This window comes from Nelumbo nucifera, chromosome 5 (genome assembly GCF_055504915.1).
Source record: "Nelumbo nucifera cultivar China Antique chromosome 5, China Antique-T2T, whole genome shotgun sequence".
NCBI classification, from domain to species: Eukaryota; Viridiplantae; Streptophyta; class Magnoliopsida; order Proteales; family Nelumbonaceae; genus Nelumbo; species Nelumbo nucifera.
Window position 1 is genome coordinate 37,168,917 of NC_142653.1, and position 25,460 is coordinate 37,194,376.

Sequence of the window (25,460 nt, forward strand, 5' to 3'; positions counted from 1 at the left end):
ACAACGAGCAATTCCACCCTAATATAGTCTCCTGATCCCACAAGACCCGAGAATAAAGCCATAATGTTTCCTTTCTTGTTTCTTAACACCCCTTTTATACCTGGGGGGCCTGGGTTGTCTTGGTTACTCCCTTCAAAATTTAATTTCACGAAGTCTTCAACTGGAGGTTTCTACATAACATTTTCTTATACTCTTTGGGAGGAGCTTCTTGCCAATTCCTTCCAATTTCACCATATATTGTCAAAGGACCAATGAGAGAAAGAGTCCAGGGTCCTAAGCCAATGTATCATCCTCTCCATTATACAATCTCTTACCTCTTCCTTACTTCTCTCCTTTCCTGAGAAGATTCTATTGTTTCTTTCTTCCCACATAATCCAAATTATCACTTCTCTAGCACTTCTCCAGATGATCCTTTCCCTCTTTTTAGGCCAATTGAAGGTAGAAGGGTCAAAAAGCTTATCTACCTCTGTTGGCAAGGTCCACCTACAACCAAACAAAGATAAAAGCCATTCCCAAATATTTGTCGCAAAAGGACAGGAAATTAGTAAGTGGTAACAATTATCTTCATTGGATTTACATAGAGTGCACCTGTTTGGGGATAAGCACATGATGAGTCTTCTTTTGTATGGTGTTAGTGAGTAGTTGTAGAAACTGGCTGTTGGGGTTAGCTTAATTTTGAAGTTTTGTCAATTAATGTAAGGATTTGTTGGGGGATTTTATTGTTGCTTACATCATCATTGTTTGTGATACTTTCATATTTTTTTCTGTATTACCCTTTTTTAGTGAAAATGGTTTTACATAAAAAAGTGTAGTTCCATTGCTTAGCCATGTTCTGAAGTTCATGATAAAGACTATTGTTTTAATGGTTCGGACCAGTCTTGTTCTAAGAGAAAGAAAGAGAGAAAAGCAGTCGAACTAGAGAGATTAACCCTACTAGTCAACCATAATCTCTATTATAATGTAAATAGAGTACAAAGTCAAAACAGAATTGTCACATCATCACATAACTTAAAACATAATGAAAAGACTAATCTACCCTTACTTGACCAACTCTAACACTCCCCCTTAAGCTGGAGAATATATGCCATATAATCCTAGCTTATTACATATATAGTTCACTCTCCCTGAACTCAAACCTTTTGTAAACAAATCTGCCCATTGATCACTTGAACTCGCGTGTTCTGTGCTTATCTCTCCAGTAAGGACTTTCTCTCTCACAAAATGGCAATCGACCTCTATGTGTTTTGTTCTATCATGGAAAATTGGATTAGATGAAATATGGATTGCAGCTTGGTTGTCACAGTACAATCTCATAGGTCTGCCCATTGTGAATCCAATCTTTTGTAGAAGATTTTTCAGCCATACTAACTGACATGTAGTGTGTGCCATGGCTCTGTATTCTGCTTCAGCACTACTCTTTGCCACAATAGTTTGCTTCTTATTCTTCCATGTCACCAGATTTCCTCCAAGAAACGTGCAATAACCTGTAGATCTCTTATTAGACACCGAGTCTGCCCAATCTGCATCTGTGTACCCAACTATCTCAAGTCTTCCTCCTGGTTTGTACAATAACCCATGACCTGGAGCTCCCTTCAGGTACCTTACAATTCTAAGAATTGCATCCTAGTGAGGTACCCGGGGATTTTGCATAAATTAGCTCACCACACTAACAACAAAGGAGATGTCTGGTCTTGTGATGGTCAAGTAGTTCAACTTCCCCACTAACCATCTATATCTTCTAGGGTCATCAAATATTTCACCCGCATCTCAACTTAGCATTCGGTTCCATGGGTGTTTCAATTGGTTTCACACTTAACAGTCCCGTTTCATCCAGCAGATCAGGAACATATTTTCTTTGGCACAAGTTTACACCTTGTTTTGACCTAGCAACTTCTATACCCAAGAAAACACTTCCACTACCACGACCTCCTCGAAATGCATGTCCTCCCCCTTTATTACCACGTCCACTTCCTCTCGCTACAACAAACTGATCTGTCAGACACTGTGGTACTCTTTGTGGGTCCCAATGAAATCTTGCGAAGCCGAGCAAATACTCAAGTGTAGGAAGGGTAGAGCCTCCCAATGTTTGTGCTCTAACTGGTTCATACTCTGATTTCAGCCCCACTAAGAACCTAGTTACATCTAGTTGCTCCCTTTGTTGTTGCTGAATTTTAACATCTGGAGTTAGGGTATGATAGACATTGAGTTCATTTTTGAGGTTTCTCATACTGGCATAATACTCTTCTAGGGTTTGATTCCCTTGCTGCAAATTGGAATACTCCTGATAGAGTTGATATACTCTCATAGTATTATCTTGTCCAGAATAAAGTTTTTTGGCATGTTCCCATATTTCCTTAGCTGTATCTAAGAACATAAAGTTCACACTTATCTTGGGTTCCATATTGTTCCACAACCATGTCATGATTTGGGCATCTTCTTGTTCCCAGTCATCAAACCTTGGGGATTCAGTTGATGGTTTATCTTCCTTCACATGTTCCACCTTTCTCTTTGCCTTGAGAAAAACTTACCCTGACTTGGCCCATGGCACATGATTTTCACCATTAAGTTTAATTGATGTCATCTGCACACCTAGATAGTCTGAGGGGATCATCACACCAGATTTGTGATCACTACCACCATCTCTAGTTGCTGCCATTGTGTCCCCCTCTACTATTTCTAATTCTGAATTATCAGCCACCAAACAAATACTGCTGTCAAGTCAACACTACAACAGTCTCCATATCACTTATAACAATTTCTCAACCAGTCACAATCAAAGTGCTTGATGTAAACTACCATTCAGACACATTCAGCCACTCTTTCAGCCCAATTTTTTTTTTTTTTTTTCACACCACTACTGAAAATCAACCACCATGACTGTTAAACAACCACCAAGAACTCTCTTGAAACTGCTCAATAGAGGGTCTGGAACACCAAAAACACCACCACATGATTGCTAGGGCTGTCACTCATGGTGACAGCAGTATTAGAACTGTTATCCTAGTGCTGCCGCACCTTCCTAACACTTGTAATGAGGATTGCGGCAGTCCTGGATTAAAAAAAACTTTGCTGCAGCCACCTACCTGGGTACCTTAGGTTGCGCAGCCCAAAGAAGAAGAAAAGAAGAAGAAGAAGAGATCGCAAGTCAGGATACTTGAAGCTGCAGCCTTCTTCTCCTTTGTTTAGCGCTCTGATATCATATTTTAATGGTTCGGACCAGTCCTGTTCTGAGAGAAAGAGAGAGAGAGAGAAGAAGAAGAAGAGGAGGAGGAGGAGGAAGCAGTCGAACTAGGGAGATTAACCCTACTAGTCAACCATAATCTCTATTTAAACGGATATCAACTGAATCAATTATTAAAGAATGGGGAAAAGTGACCAAATCCCCTTTAAGTAAAATTTTGATGGACCCAGAATATGCTCATAGAAGGCCTCAGACGAAGCTTTGCCTTTTGGGTAGGAGTGGATTCAGATGGAGGCCTGAAGGGAGATTTGGGGTTGTGAGGATGGATGAGCAGAGGGTCCTTCGAGCCTTAGATTTCTGGTTAGGGAAGCTAGCACTTTCACATCCATAATGAACATCTCATTCTTGTGTTTGAGATCAGCAAATTTTGTAGCTGATTCTTTGGCAAGAGGAGTGGACATGGTTCTGCTTTACCAGGATACAGGTATGCTGCAGTGTTTTTGTTTTGGTACCGGAGCAGCAGCCTTGATTTCCTTTCCTCTTTGTTATTTGTTTCTCACTATGTTGATCATTGTTATTTTGATATGGGTTCTGTTTTTGGCTCCCTTTTGTTAATAAATTACCATTTATTCCATCCCCTTAAAAGACAAAAAAGAAAAATCAATTTCATCATTGCTTGTTTGTGAACTTGAACTATTGTGCTTTCAGAAAGTTCTAGTTAATTCTAAAAATGCTTTGCTCAATCTTCTTTATAAACTAAGTCACTCTTGATTTTTCTGTAGGTTGTGTTAGACAAATTGGTTAAACCTTCCAATGATATAATAGACTACAACACTAGGTATGTGTTATTTATATTTTTGTTGGTAGTTGCTGGTTGAAATTCTCTTTTGTTTTTTCATGTTCAAAGTTCAAACTGTATGTAAGTTGTTCAAGTGCTTCTGTTCTGTTGTCTTCTATGCTTTTAAAGTCCCATCCGTGTTTTAGTTAGATGTACAAATTTGTTCTTGAAGATATTGTTTGTAATCTTATATTTCATGATCATTCATGCTTTTATCAGCACCTCAGTCTATCATCTTGGACTCTTTTAGGTCTATTTTGCATTAGGTCTTACATCAAGAAAACCTGCAGTAGGAAATTAGGGATGGGGATTGTTGTGGGGGAGAGATTGCAGGGTGCCAAATTTAGGAAGCTCCTAATTTTGGAGTATTTTAGGTTTCTATGTTTGTGTTTTCTATTTTTAATTTGAGAAAAAAGTTAAGTATAATAGGGAATCATTGTTCAGGGCTCATTTTTAATTTTGTCTTTTGTTTTCTTTTGAGGGCTCTAGCCTCTTAAGGGTAAGTTATGACAGTTTATCTCCCCCACTTTGTACTTAAATTTTCTTAATGATTAATGAAAGTTACTTGTTATTGATAAAAAAGTTGGTATAATATTTTTTGAAGAAAGTTAAGTATAATGTTATTCAAAAGCAAAATTTATCAAAAAAAAAAAATGTTATTCAAAAGCAAAAAAGATCCCTGTACAAAAGAAGCTGTACACAAGGAAGATACATCATACAAAAGCTGACCAAGCAGCACTATACCTCTAAACCCTGCTTTTTTAAGAAAGACCGTCATGCATTAAAAGAAATTACAGAATCTATATTTAAATAATTTATGTATTGCTAACCAAGAAAACATCTTTCCCAACATTTTCTGGAATACAGAATTAACAGAACAACTCCTATTCTAGAAAACCGTAGGCCTTTCTTTCTTGCTATATGCACCAAAATACCACTGGTGGAACAATATTCCAGGCCAGCCTTCTCCTCTTGCTCAAAAAAAATTAATAGTGTGATGTCAATGATAACAGAAGACATTTCTCTAAAGGTGGTTTCAATGGCAAATGCAAAACCTTAGCATTTTTTTTTTCTATTTTATCAACAACCATCAATTTTGTTAAGGGTATTTGCCCCCTTACCCACTGATAAGGTTAATGGTGAAAGTAAAATTACTAAATTGCCCATTTGAGATTCTATGGACTGACAACAACAAATATCAAAATGATGAAAATAACCATTCTAATGCAGAAATCATCCTCAAGGCGTTCATGAATCAATCATTCTCGAGGTGTTCTCAAGATGAACTTTTGTTCAAAGAAAGTTGAGAGAAACATGTTAATGTTAGGATTTTAGAAAAGTTAAGTTGAACAGTAAAATGGTCTTATAAAATAAGATAAGGGTAGTTTGGGGTTTTAGAAATGCTTAAAGGAATATTCCATGAGGTTAACTAATGAAATGTTAACGATTGGGGCAACATGCTGGGATTTGAAAGTTCGTGGGGGGGCTTAATGTTAATGGTGGGAGATTCTTTAATACAAGTTTCTATTGTTGATCAAAAACAAATGTTAATGGTGGGGACAAAGTGCTGGAATTTGAAAGTTCAGGGGGGTCTAATGTTAATGGCGGGGGCAAAGTGCTGGAATCTGAAAGTTCAGGGTGTCTTTGCTGCAAAACAAAGTTCGGGGGGTCAAGTGTTACTACCCCTAATAGGTTGGCTGTTTGTAATTTTTTGTTATTTACCCTTTTACTAATTATAAAACAATAAAATGTACATACATGCATGCACTCTTTTGACTTTTGAGAGATAAGACATCTTATTTCTACCCTTTCTTTTTTCCTTGCAATTACGCCTGGAAAACTTCATCTCTCCCCACTCCTTGTATCAACCATACTGTTTGTTGCTCTTTGTACCAATTGAATCCTCACTTCTATATCTCTAGTCAACCACCTAAATTTCTTTATTTCATTTCTGCAAGTCCATAGAGCTGCCTCTTCACTCTTCAACCATCCTATCACCAAACTTGAATCTTCTTCAATTATATATATATATATATATATATATATATAAATATAAATATATATACTCATATCCATATTCCTTTTTTCCTTTGCACACCCTCCATTACTGCCATGTTTCATGATTTCAGTCCTTACTCCTTCGGGAGTCTCCTATACCAATTGGCCCTAGGAAGATTGCAACAATTTTTTTATTTTTTTTGAAGGAAAAGGTTACTTTCATTGCTAAGAAAAAAGAGGGAAGAAGGGACATGGAAGAGAATAACATCCAATCACAACAGCCACCAATAAAAAAAAAACAAAAACAAAAGGCCCACCCAAACATGTACAAGGATAAACTTTGTACAAGAAATCCCTTCCCACCCCAGATTTTTCAAGAGCTTCTGCTACACCATTCAGCTCTCTAGGGATCCATCTAAAAGGACAATACACCTGAGACAGAATTTCCTTAATTTCATTAACAATATGGTTCAATCTCCAAGACACAATATGCTGTTCGTGCTCCTAATTTCTAAAAATACCTCCCACCCCTGATGGCCCTGGGATCCCATATTGCTCCCATCAATTTTAAGTTTTATGAACATATTTTCTGGTGGTTTCCAACTTCTACAGATCTTAAATCTTTTTTGCGGATGTACCTGCTACTTCCATTTTCTCATGATGTCATTTGTTGAAAAGGATAAGAAGCTCTCCAAGGATTTTATTCAATGAGCCACCTTTAGTAGTAATGGATTTAGTTAGTGCCTCCTCTTTGCCATCTAAAATGTGGAAGGTCAAATTACAGTATTATCATTGTGTCCCTTAATGTGCAGGGTAAGGCTGTGCACATCTGTCCCTCCCTAGTCCCACATTGGCGGGGGCCTTGTGCACTGGGCTGCCCCTTTTTATTGTGTCCCTTAACTATGATCTCTTGTTTATGTGCAATTATGCTCCTAACTATTAAATGTGTTTTGAGGAAGGTTCCTTGGTTGGTTCCCTTGGTTTTGGAAATTGCACTTGTATCTTTTGTGCATGGTTGAGGTGGTCCATGGTGTCATGGTGAGGTTGTGATGCAGCTGATTCTAATCGCCCATATGGCTGTGGAGTTTGGAAAGGGATTTACAAAGCTTACTCTCATTTTTTGAAAGGAATTAAGTATAAAGTAGGGGGCAGATAACAGGCTGAAATTCTGGATTGATAATTAGTGTGGCGACCTTACCCTAAAGGATGCCTATCCGGATCTGTTTTCATTGACATCTGATAAAGAGATTTCAGTGGCTGCTTCCTATACTAGACAGGGAGAATCATTGATCTGGATGCCTTTGTTTAGAAGGAATTTCAATGATTGAGAGGTGCCCCAAGTTGCAGAATTTCTTTCCACGTTGCAAAGCCTAAGAATACATCCTCAGCTTACAGATCAAAGGTTGTGGAAATGGTCCAAATCCGGAGCCTTGTTCAGTTAAATCTTTCTACAATGGATTGAGGCCTAATTCATCCAGACCCTTCCCTAGTAAAGCCATTTGAGGAGGGCTTTGCTCCTTCAACAGTTAAATTTTTCTCTTGGGTAGCTGTTGAAGAAAAACACCCCATAAAAGAAATGCTGATTATAAAAGGCTTTGCTTCGCCTGACACCCTTTGTGCTTTATGTAATAAAGAAGCAGAGACTTTTAATCACTTGTTGCTCTACTGCGAGTTCTCTGTCAGAGTCTGGCCAAATTTCCTTGTAGCCATTTCTTACCAGAGTTGCATGCCTAATTCAGTTAAATCCCTTTTGGAAAGCTGGAAAGTTGGAGGAATGAGTAAGGGGCGGATTCTGTGGTTTGCTGTTCCTGTGGGCTTTACGGGGCAAAAGACACAGGAGGATTTTTGACCAAAAACAATCTCAATAGAAGCTGATAAGCCAAATAGTTGAAGTTCTGAGAGGCTGGTTGAGCATCAATGTACATATCAAAGAGGAATTTTGGTCTTCCTTTTTGGCTGTTGACTTTTTTGGGAGTTCTTAATGGTGTTCATATGTACGGAAACTTTTGTACAGTGAATGTGATATACTTGTTTACTTTCCTTTTTGATTAATACAATTTTACCTCTTTGAAAAAAAGCATGCACTTTTAAAATCTCGATTACACAGGGAAAAGCTGGGGTTATGATGGTCCTTTGGACTGCTTAGTATTATCTGAAGAATACAAAAATAGGGATATAAAAGACCTTTTCTAATTATCAACAAACAAACAAACAAATAAATAAGAATAAAAGAGCTTCCCTTTACTTTTCTTATTTGCAAATTTTCTGCCCATGTAGTGCACTTTGTGTTTCTTATCTATGCAAACAGCTGCAATTGTATAACTAGATGTACTGGCAAACCAAATTACAGACTACTATGGTTATACTATCCAATACCTACCTGATCTCTTTCTTGTAAATGCTTGGAATTATGGACTCTAGGTGCGTATATGTACTAATTATCTTCAATTAAAGCTACACAAATATGAACTAATTATCTTCATGATGCATGGTAGTTAGCTAGAGGAATAATGAATGGTCCTCAATCCTTTAAACTAACTCAGGACCAATAACCAATGAACTGACTTTGCTAAACCACTGCAAACTTAACAAAAGCAGTTCAAACATTTGATTCTTTCCTCCTTCCACATGGTCCAGCAATAATCTCATAATGAATTTTCCCATCAGGGCCACCAATAGGCAAACCTGAAAAATGTTCAAGAGGCTTCAGGGGCCACCAGTTGAACCCAAAGAGGGCATAAATGATCCCACATTGTTTGGAAACCCTAAAGTGAAGGAGAATATGATTGTTTCCTTGCTTATTTATACAGAATTCTAACTTGAGAGGGACATCTTCGGATCTTCCTCTTAATGAGCCTTTTCACTCTATAGCACTTGCTACACTAGTGTTGAATCCATTGGAAGAATGTTATGTTTAAAGGAGAATGAAATTCCTAATGAGGGAGATGGGATGGACAACAGGACCTCAGCTTTCAATGCTGATGTAAACATGCCTTAAATGATCCTTTAGGATCACTCTCAATGCAAAAGATCTGGCTGATAGATAGCTGATCGTGGTTATGGTCTAAAATAGTTTTCATTGGGCATGGAATTTGGGAAACCTATTTTAAATTCTTCATTAGCCATACTTCACTTATTCTTGTAATGGGAATAAAAAAACTGTGTACAAGCATTGCCTGTGGAATCTGTAATGGATAACTCAGGAACATTGCTGCCAATTCCCACCATGTGTCTGAGTTTCTGAGAAATAGAATTCTGTGCAATACTCTCTCACATTAGGGGGTTCTAACTTTCTTGGGGAAAATTTTAATTATTATGTTTTGTGCAATTAATTTTTCTCTTGATTGTGCAGATACAGTGGAATCACTGCTGAGATGCTGGATGGAGTGACTACAACTCTTAAAGATATTCAGGTTATTTAATATTCTCTCTTCATTTCTTGTCAAACTTGGGTTTGGCAATAAATATTTTTCCTTCTCAGTTATAAGGCTTATGTTTTGTCTTCAAAGTGCAACAATATTGTTTTCATGATGACTCACAGTTTTTCCTCCCCTCACTCTCCCCCCAACCCCCCAAAAAAGGAAGAGTTACTAAAGCTTGTTTACAAAGAAACAATCCTTGTTGGGCACTCTTTGGAGAATGATCTGTTGGCACTGAAAATTTCTCATGATATGGTGATTGATACTGCGGTGTTATACAAGCACCCTCGTGGTGGACATTTCAAGACTGCTTTGCGAGTTCTTGCCAGGAGGTTCCTCTCCAGGGAAATACAGGGTTCAGGAAATGGGCATGACAGTGTTGAAGATGCAAGAGCTGCAATGGAATTAGCACTTTTAAAGATTAGACATGGTAGGCAATCTAATTTTGTATGCATTAGCATGAACTAAACTATCTTTTCACTGTTTAAACTTGTAAAATCTACTAGAGTTCTGCAGAGGTGTCTATTTCCTTGCATTTCCTCTTTATATTCTGATGAAAAGTTATTTTTATGTACAAATGGCAATACCATATATGAAAACAAAATGATTACTTGCTTCGCCATGGAAACTTAATTTCCAACACTACTGCTAATTAGTTCAGGAAAATGTTAGGTGTGATTACAAATCTAATACATTCACTATGCATGGTAAGCATAGATGTGCATTCTGATTATATAATTTGTATATGAAAATTGTGTGGAAAAGAAAAGAAGAACTTAAACATTATCACAAAAATTATGTCATGTCTGCAATAGGACAATATATCACATGATGTAGTGGCTACCATATGCAAATATGATGCTTGTTCAACTGCAAGGGCAAAAGCAGCTTCTCCTTGAAAGCCATCTCAAGTTTGCTTCCTTTGTTCTTGGGGAATATCCCTTTGAAAGAATGTTATTCTACTTTATTCTCTATCTTCTCATACAAAGCTAAATCTGTCTATCATTTTGTTACCTTGTCCAATTTTTCAATATTGTAGGATTTTGGCTTTCAAAGAGCCTCTTCAAAGAGGGGTTAAGGAACGTTAAAACCCCTCTTGCTTTGAATTTGATTAATACACTGGAAGGGGGAGAAGTTTTGAATGCCTCTTCAAAGCTGTAGCAGGCAGACCCCTCCTGCAGATGTGAAGAGCCTCTTCAAAGTTTCATTTCTTATTTCACCAATGAAGAGGGGAAGAACCTTATAGAGAAGTACTAGGGCAGAAGGGCTGCGATCCTCTGGACAAGGAAGCTCTCATTGAAAATGTTTCTATTGAAGTGGTCAATTGGGTAAAGACACTGGACATTTTCCCCCTCTTCTGTGGATCACAATCTTAAAGTATGGTAATTATTAGCATCCTCCCCTACATATAGGCTGTAATCATGGATCTCTGGGAACCATCAGTTTGATGGATGCAGCTTGGGCAATAGGATATACTTTTAGAGATGGTGTGTGGACAATGCTTGCCATATATTCAAGACCTATGGGACATGGGGATTCCTTGAGGGCATTGAGACAGTCTTGCATGACCTAAGGATTAGCAGCAGTATGGGCAATCCAGGGCTCTCCGGTATGGGGGGAGTTATAAGAGATGAAAAAGGGAACCTGTTAGCCATGTATTCTGGTCCAATTGGGGTGGGAGATTCCTTGAGGGCTGGGATACTAGCAGCTCTTGAAGGGGTACAAAGGGCTAAAGACATGAATATCAATAAACTGATCATAGAAGGAGATTCTGAAATTGTGGTGAACTGGCTAAAAGAGGACAACTCTAGGCTTTGAAATTACAACAATGAAAAGAGGAAATTTAAGTGGCTGACTAAGGGCCTTGAAGTTCAATGTACATGGGTAAAGAGAAGTGCAAATTCATTGGTGGATGGTCTAGCTAGGCAAGGGGTGAACAGAAACTCTATTTTTTGGGCTCTGTTGTAATTGCTTGTATATTTTGGGTGTATCATGGCTGTATTCGGGAGTTATGAGTGTTTAGCTCCCTCATTCTGTAATTTTCTCAACCCTTTAATATAATTTACTGTTATTGATAAAAGGGGGGGGGGGGTTGAAGGGTGGTAGTAGGATGGTTAAAAGGAAACAACAATGAACCATGGCAGTATTGGAACTTAACGAAATAAGAAGCTTGGAAAGGGGAATGATGACCACTGTTTCTTGGGTATATAGAGCAGCTAATTAATTGGCAAATTCATTAGCCAAGAATGGGGTCAATAGAGGTGAATTTTTGTAGGGACTGTTGTAAAATCAACTATGAACAGCCAAAGAGAGGGTTAGATTGCAGTTGTTAGTCTAAACAGAGGGCTGCTTGGCAGGCTTGTATGAACTACAATTAGTAAAGTTCACAGTTACCAATCAAAGAAAAAAAATTGCCATGTGCTTGTATCATATGATCTAGCATGTCAGTTTTCATACAAGATAGCTTGTCTTGTATCATAACTTCTGAAGCAGAAAGAAAATATGACCCACTTTGTTCTCTTTAAGTGGTTTGGGTTAAGAGATGTGCTAACTCCCTTGCTGATGGGATAGCAAAGCAAGGGGTGAATAGGGGAATTTGTTTTGGGCTCAATTGTAATCTGTTTTTCTTTTTTTCTTGTTTGGGGGTGATAAGAGAGGTTATCTCCTCCCTTTGTACTCTTTTTATTGATCAATTAAATCCTTTGTTATTGATAAAAAAAGCCCAACTTTGTCCTTGTAACTGCAACTGAAGTCCTTTTCTATTTTCTTAAATTTGTTATTTGTGTTCTAATTTCTCATGTAGTAGAAGATCTACTAATGTGTTGCTTGGTCACTCTTGCTTTGGCATTAGGGCCTGAATATGGTTCACCTCCAACATTCATGCGGAAGAAACTGGTTACCGTTTTGAGTGAGAATGGCAAAACTTGTTCTTTTATTGATGATGTTTCCATAGTGAAAAGATATGCTGCTGGTTCATGCCATTCATTTCCTATATGTTCAGATGATGAAGCTCTTTTGAAGGCTAAAAAGGAGGTTGATGTTATAATTGTATACAAATTTCAATATAAATTATCTACTTGGAAATGTTTGTCTTTGTAGCTTAAGTGGAAACAATTGAGAAATATTTCTTTAAATCTGTTTTTGTTTGTGATTTTAGGTCAAGAATGATAAGGTACACTTCATCTGGACTCAATTTTCAGAGTTGAATTCCTATTTAAAGGGACAAGCAGAGGACACAGAGAAATTGAATGCAAAAATTGCAGAGATGATGTCATTGCTTACATGTCATAACACCTCTACAAAGAGGAAAGGCATCAAGTGCAGTCTGACCTCTGAACTGAAGGACATACTAACTTGCATGGATTCTCGAATTCAAAGCCTCTATGATATGCTACCTATTAATACTATGTTTATTGTATGTACTGGTCATGGAGACACATCAATTGTCCAAAGGTAAATTTTGGTTATACCTATCATATTGGTTCTACTGCTTCACATTTCTTGTATATTTTTCATGCTTTACCTTTTATTTTTCTTATTGTTAATTAAAACTAGACTTAGGTAAGAGGGACTTGAAAAGAATGCCCTACTTTGAGACTATTCTCCAGCTCACAGCATCATAGCACATACCAATACAAAGATATTCTTGGGTTTTTTGGGCAATTGGGACAGGTTGGTGTAACCTGATCCCCTACAAAATCGAGTTCCCTATAGTGTAATCATGACCATATGGGGGGTTTGCCACAAGAAGGAACTCAATTATTAACCCTAAAAGAAGGAAAAGAAAAAGAATTGCTGCAAAAAAGTTGACAGACACAACTTTATAACGATCTTTAATCTTGGACATTCCCCTATAAGACTTCTAGATATGAATTCTTTCTTCCTTCATAGGTAGCTTCTAGGTTCACTAGAACATCTTCTAGCCTCTTTCCTTGACCAAGGCCTCGTCTCCAAATGATTAAACATGCTCCTCTAGGTATCTCTAAAAATACTCCACCAGTATCAAAGCCAACATGGTGTTCTATAGCTTATGCAATAATTTTTACCTCCAGTGAAGAATCACCACCATTGTTTGCCTTAATATGATACCCACATGCAGATACTGACATAGATTTGGATACAGGAAATGGGGGTTTGAATCCATTTACCAAGACCCAGTACATGGATATGATATAGATATCTGATCTAAAATCGGTTTTTGAAGCCAAGCGCGGCCAAATTTCTGTAGACTTCTAAATTCTAACCTATACTGGTATCTAGGTGTTCTAAAAGGTACCTGATTGTTCTAAGCTCCTCCAGCTGTAAATCTATGACCTTCCCACCACTACATTAGTAAGTGTTACATGAAAAAAGGCAGAAACTGAACATGGAATATCCCTTTCCCCTGCATGGACCATAATTACCACATGACGCTATCTGTATTTAGCTTCACAATGCTTTCTTAGGAAGCTATCCATCTTATGGGATTATTGGGCAAAATGGAGAGGTGCATCGGGAGCATAGTTGTCAAGAGGGTGCCCTTTGAGGTTCGCCTCGCCTAATTGCCAAGCAGTTTTCTACTTCCTACTATAAAATACTTTTTTATCCATTCTTTTTTGAGATTATAATTATAAAATAGACATTATTAAACTAAAATAATCATTTTGTGTGTTTATATACTAATTTATTTTTATTATTTTCTTATTTATTAGGGTTAATCAACACAAACATTGCTAAATGCTATATTGAACCCTCAAAGACTTAGAAACCTGAACCAATAAGGAAGAACTTAAAATTTTATCTAATCAGCACATTTTCCTCTTCCATATATTCTTCTTCTTCTTCTTCTTCTTCTTCTTCTTCTTCTTCTTCTACTAATACTACTACTACTACTACCAATACTTTTATTTTCTTCTTTTCCTATAACAAAAATAAGGGTTCAACCCCTATATTTTTTGAATTTTATTTTTCTTCTTCCTTTTCTTCTCATGAATATGCTGATTTTCTATACTTTAATATGAAATTTATACTTTTCCGAAAATCATGAATAATTATTAATGAAATATGGTTATGGTACCTAGGGAACTACCCTAGGATTTATGTTTTTAACATAAAAAAAACCATTGCCTAGGCGACACCTAGGTGCCTGACTAGGCAACAAGGCGCCCTCCAGTCGCCTAGCCTTGCCTTGACACCTTGAAAACTATGATCTGGAGTGTTATGTGGTAGGAGAGTACTACTTAAAGTCAAAAGGAAAAGCTTATAAAATGGTTGTAAGACCAACAGTGTTATATGGAGCAGAGTTTTGGGCAATCGAGAAACTAAGAAACATTTCAAAGAAAAAGTGTAGCAGAAGCAGAACAACAAATGCTGAGATGGTTGAGTGGAAAAACTAGAAAGGACAGGGTCAGAGAAATGAAGTCATACAAAGGAACCTAGTAGTAGCTCCAATAAGTAATAAAATGAGAGAATAAACTGACATGGTTTGGTCATATGCAGAGAAGACCATTTACAGCACTCTTAGGAATAAATGAACTGTTACAAGTTGAATATTCGGTGCCCTGCACCATTAATAACTTCCCCTTTCACCCCTTTTCCCCCCAAAGTGCTGGTTGCAGGATTTGATTCCGCGTTGAAGCTGGAACATACCAGCCAATACACCAACGAGTCAGCCCTCAGTTGGTGGACATGGTTTGAAGTAGTAAGAAATGATTTGGTGTTTAGATGATATCAGAACTTAGTAGCATGGCTTAAGGAAAGTTGACTGTCACAGCCTGACAGTCATAACCACTACATTTAAGATTTGTAGTTTGGTAATGATTTTTGTATGAAAAAAAAGACATAACATGCTTGTTGAGCCAATTGCAGATAAGATAGAAGTTCGTTATGTAATTGCTTTTTACTCATCTCCATTTTGTCCATTATTCTTGTACATGTTGCTGCTGATTGCTTGTGCATGGCATGAAGGTTGAGGAAAATGCTTGTGGAACAGAGTGAGTCCATAACATGCCGCGAAAAATTTGTAAAGGTATTAGAAGAGCTCCAAGCCCAGGCTGAAGTAGCTCTGTGTTTTGCAAGTATCAAGCATTGATTGACGTTTTTGGACAGTTCGAATTCTTTGCTCGGTTATTCTAATGTGGGAAGATGCTTTGTATCATAGTATTGTTTATTCTATTCATCATGCAAACAGCTAATTCCATTAGAAAACAGATGCATGGGGTCCTCACAATTTGAGGCTACCCATGAGGTGATAATATGTATTGATTACGGTGCTAATGATGAAATTGTTTTTTGTGTTGATGCGTCTCCAATATTCTAAAAACATGGCCATACAGAATTCCATCAGGAACGATCACGTTTACTAGCATTTAGCACCCAATTCTAAAAACATGGCAGAAGAGGTTGGACCTATAATCCCCAAAGAACCGTGATACTCTACATTCCGTTACTCCGACGTTGTTGGCTTAATAATTAAATAATTAGGTGGAGATAATTTGGATCAATACACTTCATTTGCTCCGGAGGGTATATTAATTCATGGTTCTTTTGCGAACAGAGTGAAGGGTGTCTGGAATGGGTCAATCTGATTTCAGCACAGCAGTTTGGTTGGGTGACATCCCCATCTGAGGGAATGGCCATTCTGGCCTCTCCCTTTAGGAACGAGAATCTCATTTCAACTGGACAAAAACAAGTGACTTAAAAACCCTCCAAACCAAATGAGGTGAGGGGAGATGAGAGGCAATTTTATCTAAATCAAATGAGAATCTCTTTGAGACTGCAAATCTTATGAAATCTGATATCGATTTCTGTCTAAACCAAACAGGTGAAGGGGGAAGGTAAATCTGAGAGATTTCGACTGTGAACCAAATTGATCCTGAAATCGAGCGGATGGCCGTCTGATGCAGTGAAATAATTTTCAAGCACTGAGTTTTCTTGCTAAAATCGAGTATTACATATTTACAACTGTTGGGTCAGACTTCAGTTGGTCGGTAGTGGTTGGTGGCGTTGGTGCACGTTAGGTCCACTGGCGGCTGGCCGTACTATGTAGGGTCTGCAATTCGCGTAGTCAACAGACTCAACACAGTGGTATCCTGAAGCTAGCGATGTTACAAATCCAGGACCAGAAATTCGAGCGCTCTAATTGCATGCACGGATGGAGGCAGTATGGAATAATTTCTAATGCTGGAGAATGGAGATGGTGCCACTCTCTTATGTCCATCCATATTTGAAATTTGAATTCCAAAGTTCCCAACTATCTCAGAATTTCATTCTACTTGGGTCTTGACTTATCCTTTGCGACGCGGCCATCAAAGTTGAAAGGTCTAATGCATCTTCCAGGAATCAGATGGCATCTTGAATTTGGATAGTCAAACATAGAGAAGACAAGTTGGAAGGTTGAACTCATCATGAAGTTGAACTGTTACACATAAAGCAACAAACATGATATAATATATTTAGCTGTCAAATGCACTAAATTAGTTTGGCATCTATGGTCATTCTACAAGGTCTTCAACAAAAACAGGAAAAAAAGGAAAGAAAAGGGAAAAAAGAAGAAAATATTTATTATTTCCTCCCAAGTTCTAACCTAACTTAGCTTATAGATGTGATGCTGATGCATATATAATATATATACAATGATAATATAATATGATTATAGTAAGAAATGTAAGGTATTTGCGCTGGACGTTGCAACAAATACCTAAAATGATCAAAACCGGTCATCTCCATGCAGAAGACACGATCAAGTATTTTTCCTCCCATCCAAAAAGTAGTGCCCCTTTCTCTTCCTTCACTGAGTACCTATCACAATATTGCTTCAGTAGTTTTTGGATTGTCTCATTGACAGAAGTGCTCATAGGACATGATGTGAAGCCAGTCATCATCATCCTTGCCCTCCATTTCCCTGCAACCTCATATCTTTCTACCCTCTCTTCGCCTTCGCATGCCACGATGTTGACTATGTCTCGTGCAAGGCACTGTCTTTCAACATTCATCCTGTCTGGGCTCTCCCTTGGAAGTGTTGCATCAAGTGAATCATATACAGCTGAGTAGTAGTTATATGCCTCAACAAACCTTGTAAAGAATGGGGCAGTGTTGGCATTCATATCTTGTTCAACCACTGTCACTAGCTTTGGATTCAAGCTCTTGACCATGCGAAGGAGCTGATCCCTTTGGTTTACTGTTGATACACTCTCATCAGGCATGTGGTGGAGTTGGAAGGCAAAATTGACAATGACTGCCTCATTAGGCTGGCAATTCAACATTGATGGGGTAACATCTGCAATTTTGGATGCTAATGCTTGGAATTCAAAAGGCATTCCAAGAGCCTCTGCAAGATTCTCAAGCCTCTGTCCAATGATCATCAGGCCACCAACTGCGCGTTGTATAGACTCCGGATCATCTACTGCAGTTATTTTAATGTGTGGTGGCTTGCCTTGTCGAGTAGCAAGAGCTTGTATCAGTGGAATGTACTGGCTTCCTTGGTTTATGTCAAAATCAATAATGTGGACCCTCGATTCATCCTTGACAGCTTCTGCTATTGCGGCATTGGCTGCCATGACCCCAAACTTAAAATAGGGGCAGACTTCAAAGAGGACTTGCATGGCTGAAAGCCGATCAGAAGAGGGTGGTTCCTTGCATTTCAGAGCCTTATATAATCCTTTTCCTGATGCAGCCATCCGGGCTGCAAGCCCTTCTACCATATATGCTGCTATCCTCTGGGGAGGATCTCCTTGAATTGAGACCATCTGCCGAAGCTCAGTTATCATAGATGATGCTTCCTCCATGTTGCCTTCTGAAATTGAAGCAGCACAGTCAAAAAGCAACTGTTTAGGGGTTAGGATTCTAGAAGAGTGTGGGGTGGAAACAGGAGGTATCGTAGGGGTCTCTGGTGTCAACTTGCTGCTGCTGGAGCTACTGATATTAGAGTCTGAGGATGAAGATTCCTTTGGTGAATTGGGGAGTACGAGATTCTTGATAGATTCAATCCACTCACAATCAATATCCATGTTTTGGTCCATACCAAACACATAATCATCAGCATCATTATCATTGAGGAGTGTTCTTTCCAGTTCTTGGAGCTTTAACCTAACCTCATTATCATCATCATAATCTAGTGTTCCATTGTCTGGGCTCTGCTCATCTAAGTATTCTGACAAAGAATGAGATTGATAGGCAACAGGATGTCTCATGGATGTGAAAGAGGAATTAAATGAGTTCTGTGTACTGACAGAAGAACTTGATGTGGTCATAAGCTGGTAAGAAGAGCCACCTTGAGGACGGAACATAGCTCCTGGAATGGCAGACTTAGCAGGACGGAGAAACTCCATCTGTGAAGCAAGAAATTCTTCTCTAGGAGAGCTGGTGAAGTTTGATTGGTTATAACTCTCACAGCTATAGGAACTGGGTTCTACTTGAACTTTTGCTTGGCTGAACTAAATGTTTGAGGGTATAAACTGGAGTTATTGCTTCTGCCTTCGAGTTTGTAGAGTTTATCTTCGCTGTATGAAGTAGCAATGGATCTGATATCTAACTAAAGACATGCATCCCTTTAAACCACTCACAAGTATTGGGAAAGATTTTTGTAGAATAAAGAATCTGAGTCCAATGGGCAGAAAGAACAAAATGGGTCTCCTCTTTTCTTCAAGCTGGCTAAAATATCAGCAAGTCTGTAGAAATGGTTATATATGGTCCCAGAATCCTCTGGAGCCACTAAGGTGCCTGGACTCAAACAAAAGAAATGATGGGTTAGAATGCTAGTTCAGCAAACTATAACAGCATGTGCAAACCATTAATAGAAATATCAGTACTGCAGATGTTCATAAACATGGCCAATGGGTAAGGAAGTATAGGATGAAAAGATATTCTTTAGATGCTGAGTGGAATATGCTCTGGAACCGTAGTATGTTATTTCTTCACTCCACATCAAATGGCATTTGTTAGGCACGTGTATAATCCTATATTATGAAAAGACCAAAACAAATGAAAGTTTTGATTATTTTTTCCATTTTCAATTTCATTTTTCTTCAAATCCGTCATGCAATTGTGACTGATTTGGACTTAACTCTTTCCTTAATTATTGCCTCTTGTGCAATTGTACTTCTGCCATTGTTCCCCAACCAGAATCACTATGGTCAATTGGCCACTACAGGTTTCTCATTATCACCACCACTTCAGCACTGGAATAGGATTTTCTTCTCTATCATGATTATGACCTTTGATCTTCATTGTAAATTTTGGTTTAAGATATTTGGGACATGGCTCCTAGACCCACAAGTTTTCATATATAAACTGTATAGCATGTCCAGATTCACAACTCTAAAATACATACATTTTACAAGTTTATATTGTGTGATCAAGTACATGGAGAGTTCAAATTTAATCATGTAAAACAATGCAGAAACGATGTGGGCTGGTTAAATTTTGTGATTTTCCTTTTGTTACAGGATACCTCTTCAAGGTTCTTGTACAACCTTAGAAGCTACTTCTTGATATCATGCAAACAGGTAAAACATTGTTAATCCACTAATTTCTTTGAGAGAATGGAATGCAATTTAGTAATGAAAAATCAAGGCAATAGAAGGTGAGGGGACTCTTTTTGACAAATGAGGAAAAATTTTCACAAGAATGGTTCATGTAGACCAGTATATTTTATATTATTTTCTGTGCATGCAAAACAGGACAATCACAAATCCAAATATAGCCTCTAAGAACACCTCATAATTTTCATATAGCAAGCAAGTGCCATCAAGATGGACATCTATTAAATTCGCTTGAGATTCAAAGCTCTACTTAATTTACCAAAAGCATGAAATTTATTCTAAAATTATACACTGATTTTTTTTAACTGATTATGTTCTCTTGAAAGTTGAAACATGCGTAGCTATGTGGCCCAAAACTAAGAAAATTGAAGCTGAAAGCAATAACCAATTAGATCTAGCTGACTTTTTACATAGAGGAAAAAAGATCTCTTGAAGCCAACAAACATACCACAAAAAATGATGTAAAATAAAGGAAAACTAACAAAGTTTATAAGAAATAAGCAGGTTAAAGAGAAGTAAAAAGCTCAAAGGAAAGGTGCTACCAAGGAATAAATTAGTCGAAAGTTGTTCAGAAGTGAATCAATATCTAACATAGCGATCTAGGAATAAGCAAAGAAACTTATTATCATGTGAATTTTGTAGAATTACGTCAAATTAACAATCTAGATCCTTCAGATGCATCTGAAAAGAATAGATCCAAACACGCCCCCTCTCCCCAACAAAAGAAAAATGAGAGGAGAAGCTACAAGCACGAGACGGGAAACAAAAAAGTGAAAATATTGAAGCTAATCCAAGAAAACCATGGTAGATTACCTGGTACAGAAGGAAGACATCAAGATCGAGATCGTATCAGCAATCAAATCCCGAAACGTGAAATACCCAGATGGAAGAAAAGCCTGAAAAATGGGCGGAGGGAAGACAAAATTTGGGTTTTGACCATGGAATCACAAGAATAAGCAAAAAAGTTAAAGCAAGAAAGCACCTTTAAGGAACCTTTTACATTAAAAAATTGCAGATTTGAGTGGTTAAAAAAGGCAACACCACATATGAAGAGCAAAACAATGGGCGGATGAAGAACAAATATGAAGAAATCAAAAGACCACACGCTTTAAACGCTATAAGAAAATATAAAAGAATAAAAAGAAAAGAAAATTGTGAGTTCCTTGTTGGAGAGTCTCAGAACCCAATTCAAGAATCTGAACAGATCAAATTTCCAAAACCCATAACCAAGAGCCTACTCCAGGAAAACCCAATCTTCTGGGTATATGAAGAAAAGAACTCACCAACAATCCCTTTCAAAGAACCTTCTGAGCTTCACAAATCAAACCCACTTTTTCCATCTCCTGCGTTCCTTATTCATCCCCTTACCCTCTGCCCCTAGTTTTACTTTTCTCTTTGTCTTTTCCAGTTTTCCCCACCAAGTTATCAACTCCCTATTGTCTTCACGTTTATACCCACTCGTCTCTGATGCTGTTGATGGCACATAAACAAACAACAGCAGATGTATGCACAATTACAGGTTGAAAGAAGTTAAGTGACCTTGGAAACAGCTGACTGTTTCAGTATCAAAATCCAAACCGTTCAGTCAGTCAGACCGTGTCATCTGATGGGTCTTGTTGGGGAAATATGTGTGGCTTTGGATGAAGGATCCGGGAAACAAACATGGTGCGAACACATTGCATCAAGCATCAATGGCGAGCTCTTTTTGTCTATTTTTCTCAACTGGGAATCATGACTGTTTATTAAAAAGTCAATGATCGCTTATTAAATATTTCCGCGTATCAACTCCTTGTGGTTGTGGCTGTGAAATGGCAAACGAAACCTTGACAATTGTGGGTAAGTATGGTTGTACCTAACCTGTGATAAAGAGAATCAGATGAGTAATGAAGTCAATTTCAGTGGTGAGGTCGTGCACTAACTCGCTTGATTCTCGAGTGCCTTCTGCACTGAATGGCATGAGTTGGAAATACACAACAAGTCCAAGTTGTCTATTGTTAATCCCAACTCAGTTGACATCTCTACCTTATCCAGTACACAAGTTAATGGACTTCAAATTAAGTGTGTGTTTGGCATCGATGCTGGTGATTGATGTGTGGATTGCAAGTATGGTTTTCTGAGAAGATGGTGTTTTTTTTTTGTTTAGAAAAGTTGTTGTTAGATAGGATATTTTCTAGAGCAATATTAATGTTTTCTGCTTGATATCAATGTTTCAGTAAATGTTTTCATATTGGTATCTATTATCCAGTGTCACATCATGTTCATGTCACTGCCACCTCATGTCCTTGTTGGCAGTAACAAGTTGTAGTTCCAAAAAATGCTAAATTTAGTGTTGCTCCAAGCCATGCCTTCTCGATTTCCAAGGCATGGCTTGAAATACTGTTTTTTATCGAAAAACAGTTCCAAACAAACAACCATTTCTTGGAACACCTTCCAATATAGCACTGATGTGTCATCGTTTTTCTGGAGCAACGACATCGATGCCAAACAGATGCCAAGTATTTGTTTGGCATCGATGCTATAGATATAACACTATTTTCTCAGAAAATGGTGTTGTTGATGTGTGGGTTGGAAGCATTGTTTTCTGGTGTCTTTTTTGTTTTTTGTTTGGAAACATTGCTGCCAAGTATGACATTTTCTAGAGCAACAACAGCATTTTTTGTTTGGTACCAATGCTCTAGGAAACGTTTTCAGCACTGGTACCTATTATCCAATGCCACGTCATGTCCCAGTTGGCAGCAACGAGTTACAACTCTAGGAAATAGCAAATTCGGCATTGCTCCAAGCCACGTCTTCTTGATTTCCAAAACGTGGCTTAGAGTACATTTTTTATGGAAAAACGGTTCCAAACAAATAAGTGATTCCTGGAGCATCGCTTTTTCCAACGTGGCACTGATGTATTGCCGTTTTTTGGAGCAATGGCATCGATGCCAAACAGACGCTAAGAGAGAAAATAGCAATAAAAGGATTTTACAAAATAAGATAAGCTCATTCCTCTTGTTTTTGTTTAGGTGGTGTTTGGTTTGTGATTTGGAAGATCCATGAGCCTGTTGAAAAATTGGGTTTTAATGGTTTGAAAAATGAAATTTAATCAGATTCTTAGACCATGCAATACATTCTCTAACCCATTTGTTGGTTGGGTTTTGAACCTGGAAAAATAGGGGTTTTAATTTTGAAATTTGAGAAAAAAATTCAATAATCAATAATTAATGACTATATGTTGCTTGTGCGGAGATCAATATAGCAGATCATATTTTGGTAAATAAATAAGATGAATTGACTAGTTCAAAATAAGAGGAAATAGCTACTGAAACCAGGAGTCAGTAAGCAAAGTTCTCATTGTTCATTCTAAAACCATGCCGAACGCAAAACTGACCAGATACTGGACATGACCTTGGTGGGTCAGTTGGGGTTTGGGGGCTAGATGACTTGTAACATATGATTCCATATGTAAATGTGCCCTTAAGAATCAAGGCCATGAAATGGCATTATTATTGTAACTGTGAAGATTATTTTGATATTTCCAAGTTGATATTTTCTGATTGGAGTCTACTTAACACCCATACCCCACATTATGGTGGCATGAGTCCACGTGGCACCAATCAAATGGTTAAAAGCGCCTTCATTATCCTAGTAAATTATTCTTAGTCCTAAGCTATTGGAGGATGGCTAGGCTGGGTTTTATTGGACTTCACAATTTACAGTTGATGGACCCTTTTCTTTCCACTTTCCTAGGTGCTGTAATCAAATATCATTGGACCTCGTCTCATGATGTATTTTTTTTCTTAGTGGAGTAGTTGGGGTGACTGTTTACTGTGGGATCTGTCTTTATGGAATGGCTCTTATGAGGACTGCCTCTTATGGGAGCATTTAATGTTAGGAAATATTTGATTATTTAATGAAAATCCTTAAAAATAATTCACATATCTGCTCCTCATATAGCGCGGATGGGAGATATGCGATAAAGACATGATGTGAGGTTAGAGTGAGGAGCAGATTCGGACTCCTAATATACCTCCTTTAGGGGGGACATTTAATGTAATAAATACCAGTCATGGGCCGTTTGATATCGACTCCTTAAGGGCTGAAGGTTGGGGAGTCTGAATCTGCTACCCACATGACAGTGGCACACTGAGAATATTTCCCATGAACGACAGCATATAAATATTTTCTTTTGTGTGGCTTTAGTGTCATTTGGGGAAGGTGCCAGCTTAACTTGGTGGTAAAGTCTCTAGTTCGTTGTAATGAAGACCTGTGTTGAGTCCCACCTTCTGCAGGGTTTGAGGGTAGGGGTGGGGGTAAGGGTTTGGTAAAGTCTCTAGGTGCTCCTCTTGTGTAGTCGGCCCATTTGCGTACCAAAAAAATAGGGTAGCAGATCTGATCTCCACATGAGCCCAGATCTCTTGCAAGCAAAAATTCTTTGCATATAGCAGTCAGCTGTATATTAATTGAAAATATCTTCCGTAAATGTATATTAAATTCATGGAAAATGTTTTCAATCTGCAACTGTATTCTCATACCTGCAAAGTGTGTGGAGGTTTTGCTCTTAACCTCTAGGGAATCCATCACGATTTATGTACCCCTTGAATTAATATTTTATTAATTATTTTATCAATTAAAAGATAAAGCACTAAGTTGTTTAATTCAGTTTCTATCCCATAGAACCAAACTTCGTAAAACCTAAAAAGAATGGATCCACCATCACTAGGAGAGGAAAAACATGTTTTGAATACTTCCACAATAAAAAAATAAATAGATAGATTAATGAATGGATAAACATTGAGCTCTATGGAAAGGGATATGGATATAAAAAAATAAATAAAAAAAAAACAAAATTGTTACATTCAAGGACATTAGCCATAGATAGCAGCCCTATAAAAATTCCTACTAACATGCCCATAATAATAAGAGGCTTGGCTTGTAAGAGTTCATGACCCAGTAGCTGAGATGGTTACTTGGCATCCCTTTGAATATGGAGGTGCGGAAAAAATTCACATAATTGCAACCCTCCCATTTGGTTTATTTTAATGAACTTCAAAAAATGGCAAGAATGTTCTATCGAGGTTCAAAGTATCGATATGTATTGACGACCAGTATTGGCTGATATGTATTATTCCGGAACCCCTCTGATATGCCCCCATAGTGGGTGTATTGGGGGTCTGACCAGTTCAGGGGATGGAGGAGACCTAAACCGGCCCCCCTAAACTGGTTTCAGAAAAAAAAAAAAAAATAAAAACTAAAAATAAAAACAGTATCGATTTGCCCAATACACCTATACCGACATATTTTAAACTTTGTGTTCTATATTGAAATTAAGGTTGTGTTTGATAGGATTATTTGTGAATCGATGTAAAACCTCATCAAGTATAAAGTTTTACATCTATAATCGATGTAAATACTATATCAATTTTATCAATGTAAAACTTTACACTGTTTTTATCATGATTTTCAAAATGTAACGGTTACCTATATACCTACATCGGATCTAAACGTATATAGGTCTGATG

General features: G+C 37.8%; 2 protein-coding genes across 6 annotated transcripts in view; one reads left to right on the forward strand and one right to left on the reverse strand.

Moving 5' to 3' along the window:
• The window catches only part of LOC104606737 (Polynucleotidyl transferase, ribonuclease H-like superfamily protein), a 45,605-nt gene extending 29,892 nt beyond the window's left edge, over positions 1–15,713 (forward strand). For all 3 annotated transcript variants that reach the window (XM_010272083.3, XM_088887192.1, XM_010272084.3), the window contains 6 exons: positions 3,964–4,019; positions 9,370–9,430; positions 9,599–9,866; positions 12,288–12,469; positions 12,594–12,889; positions 15,383–15,713. In XM_010272083.3, the coding sequence (XP_010270385.1) occupies positions 3,964–4,019; positions 9,370–9,430; positions 9,599–9,866; positions 12,288–12,469; positions 12,594–12,889; positions 15,383–15,506 (987 nt within the window). In that variant the 3' untranslated portion in view covers positions 15,507–15,713. The remainder of the gene's footprint in view (positions 1–3,963; positions 4,020–9,369; positions 9,431–9,598; positions 9,867–12,287; positions 12,470–12,593; positions 12,890–15,382) is intronic.
• A 1,076-nt stretch (positions 15,714–16,789) lies between these two features.
• LOC104606736 (scarecrow-like protein 1) lies at positions 16,790–21,679 on the reverse strand. 3 transcript variants are annotated; one of them, XM_010272080.3, is made up of 3 exons: positions 20,770–21,679; positions 17,115–19,135; positions 16,790–16,832 (listed from the first exon to the last, which is right to left on the reverse strand). In XM_010272080.3, exon 2 carries the CDS (start codon positions 18,742–18,744, stop codon positions 17,134–17,136), a length of 1,611 nt encoding a protein of 536 aa, XP_010270382.1. In that variant the 5' UTR covers positions 18,745–19,135; positions 20,770–21,679; the 3' UTR covers positions 16,790–16,832; positions 17,115–17,133. The 3 variants fall into 3 exon arrangements, with proteins under 3 accessions (XP_010270382.1, XP_010270383.1, XP_010270384.1); XM_010272081.3 differs by having other exon boundaries at positions 16,790–19,135; positions 20,770–20,852; positions 21,240–21,677; XM_010272082.3 differs by having other exon boundaries at positions 16,790–19,135; positions 21,240–21,677.
• Positions 21,680–25,460: the final 3,781 nt, after the last annotated feature.

Excerpts from the sequence above, each read along its gene's own strand:
- LOC104606736 (XM_010272080.3), bottom strand. The coding sequence starts at position 18,744 with ATGGAGTTTCTCCGTCCTGCTAAGTCTGCCATTCCAGGAGCTATGTTC.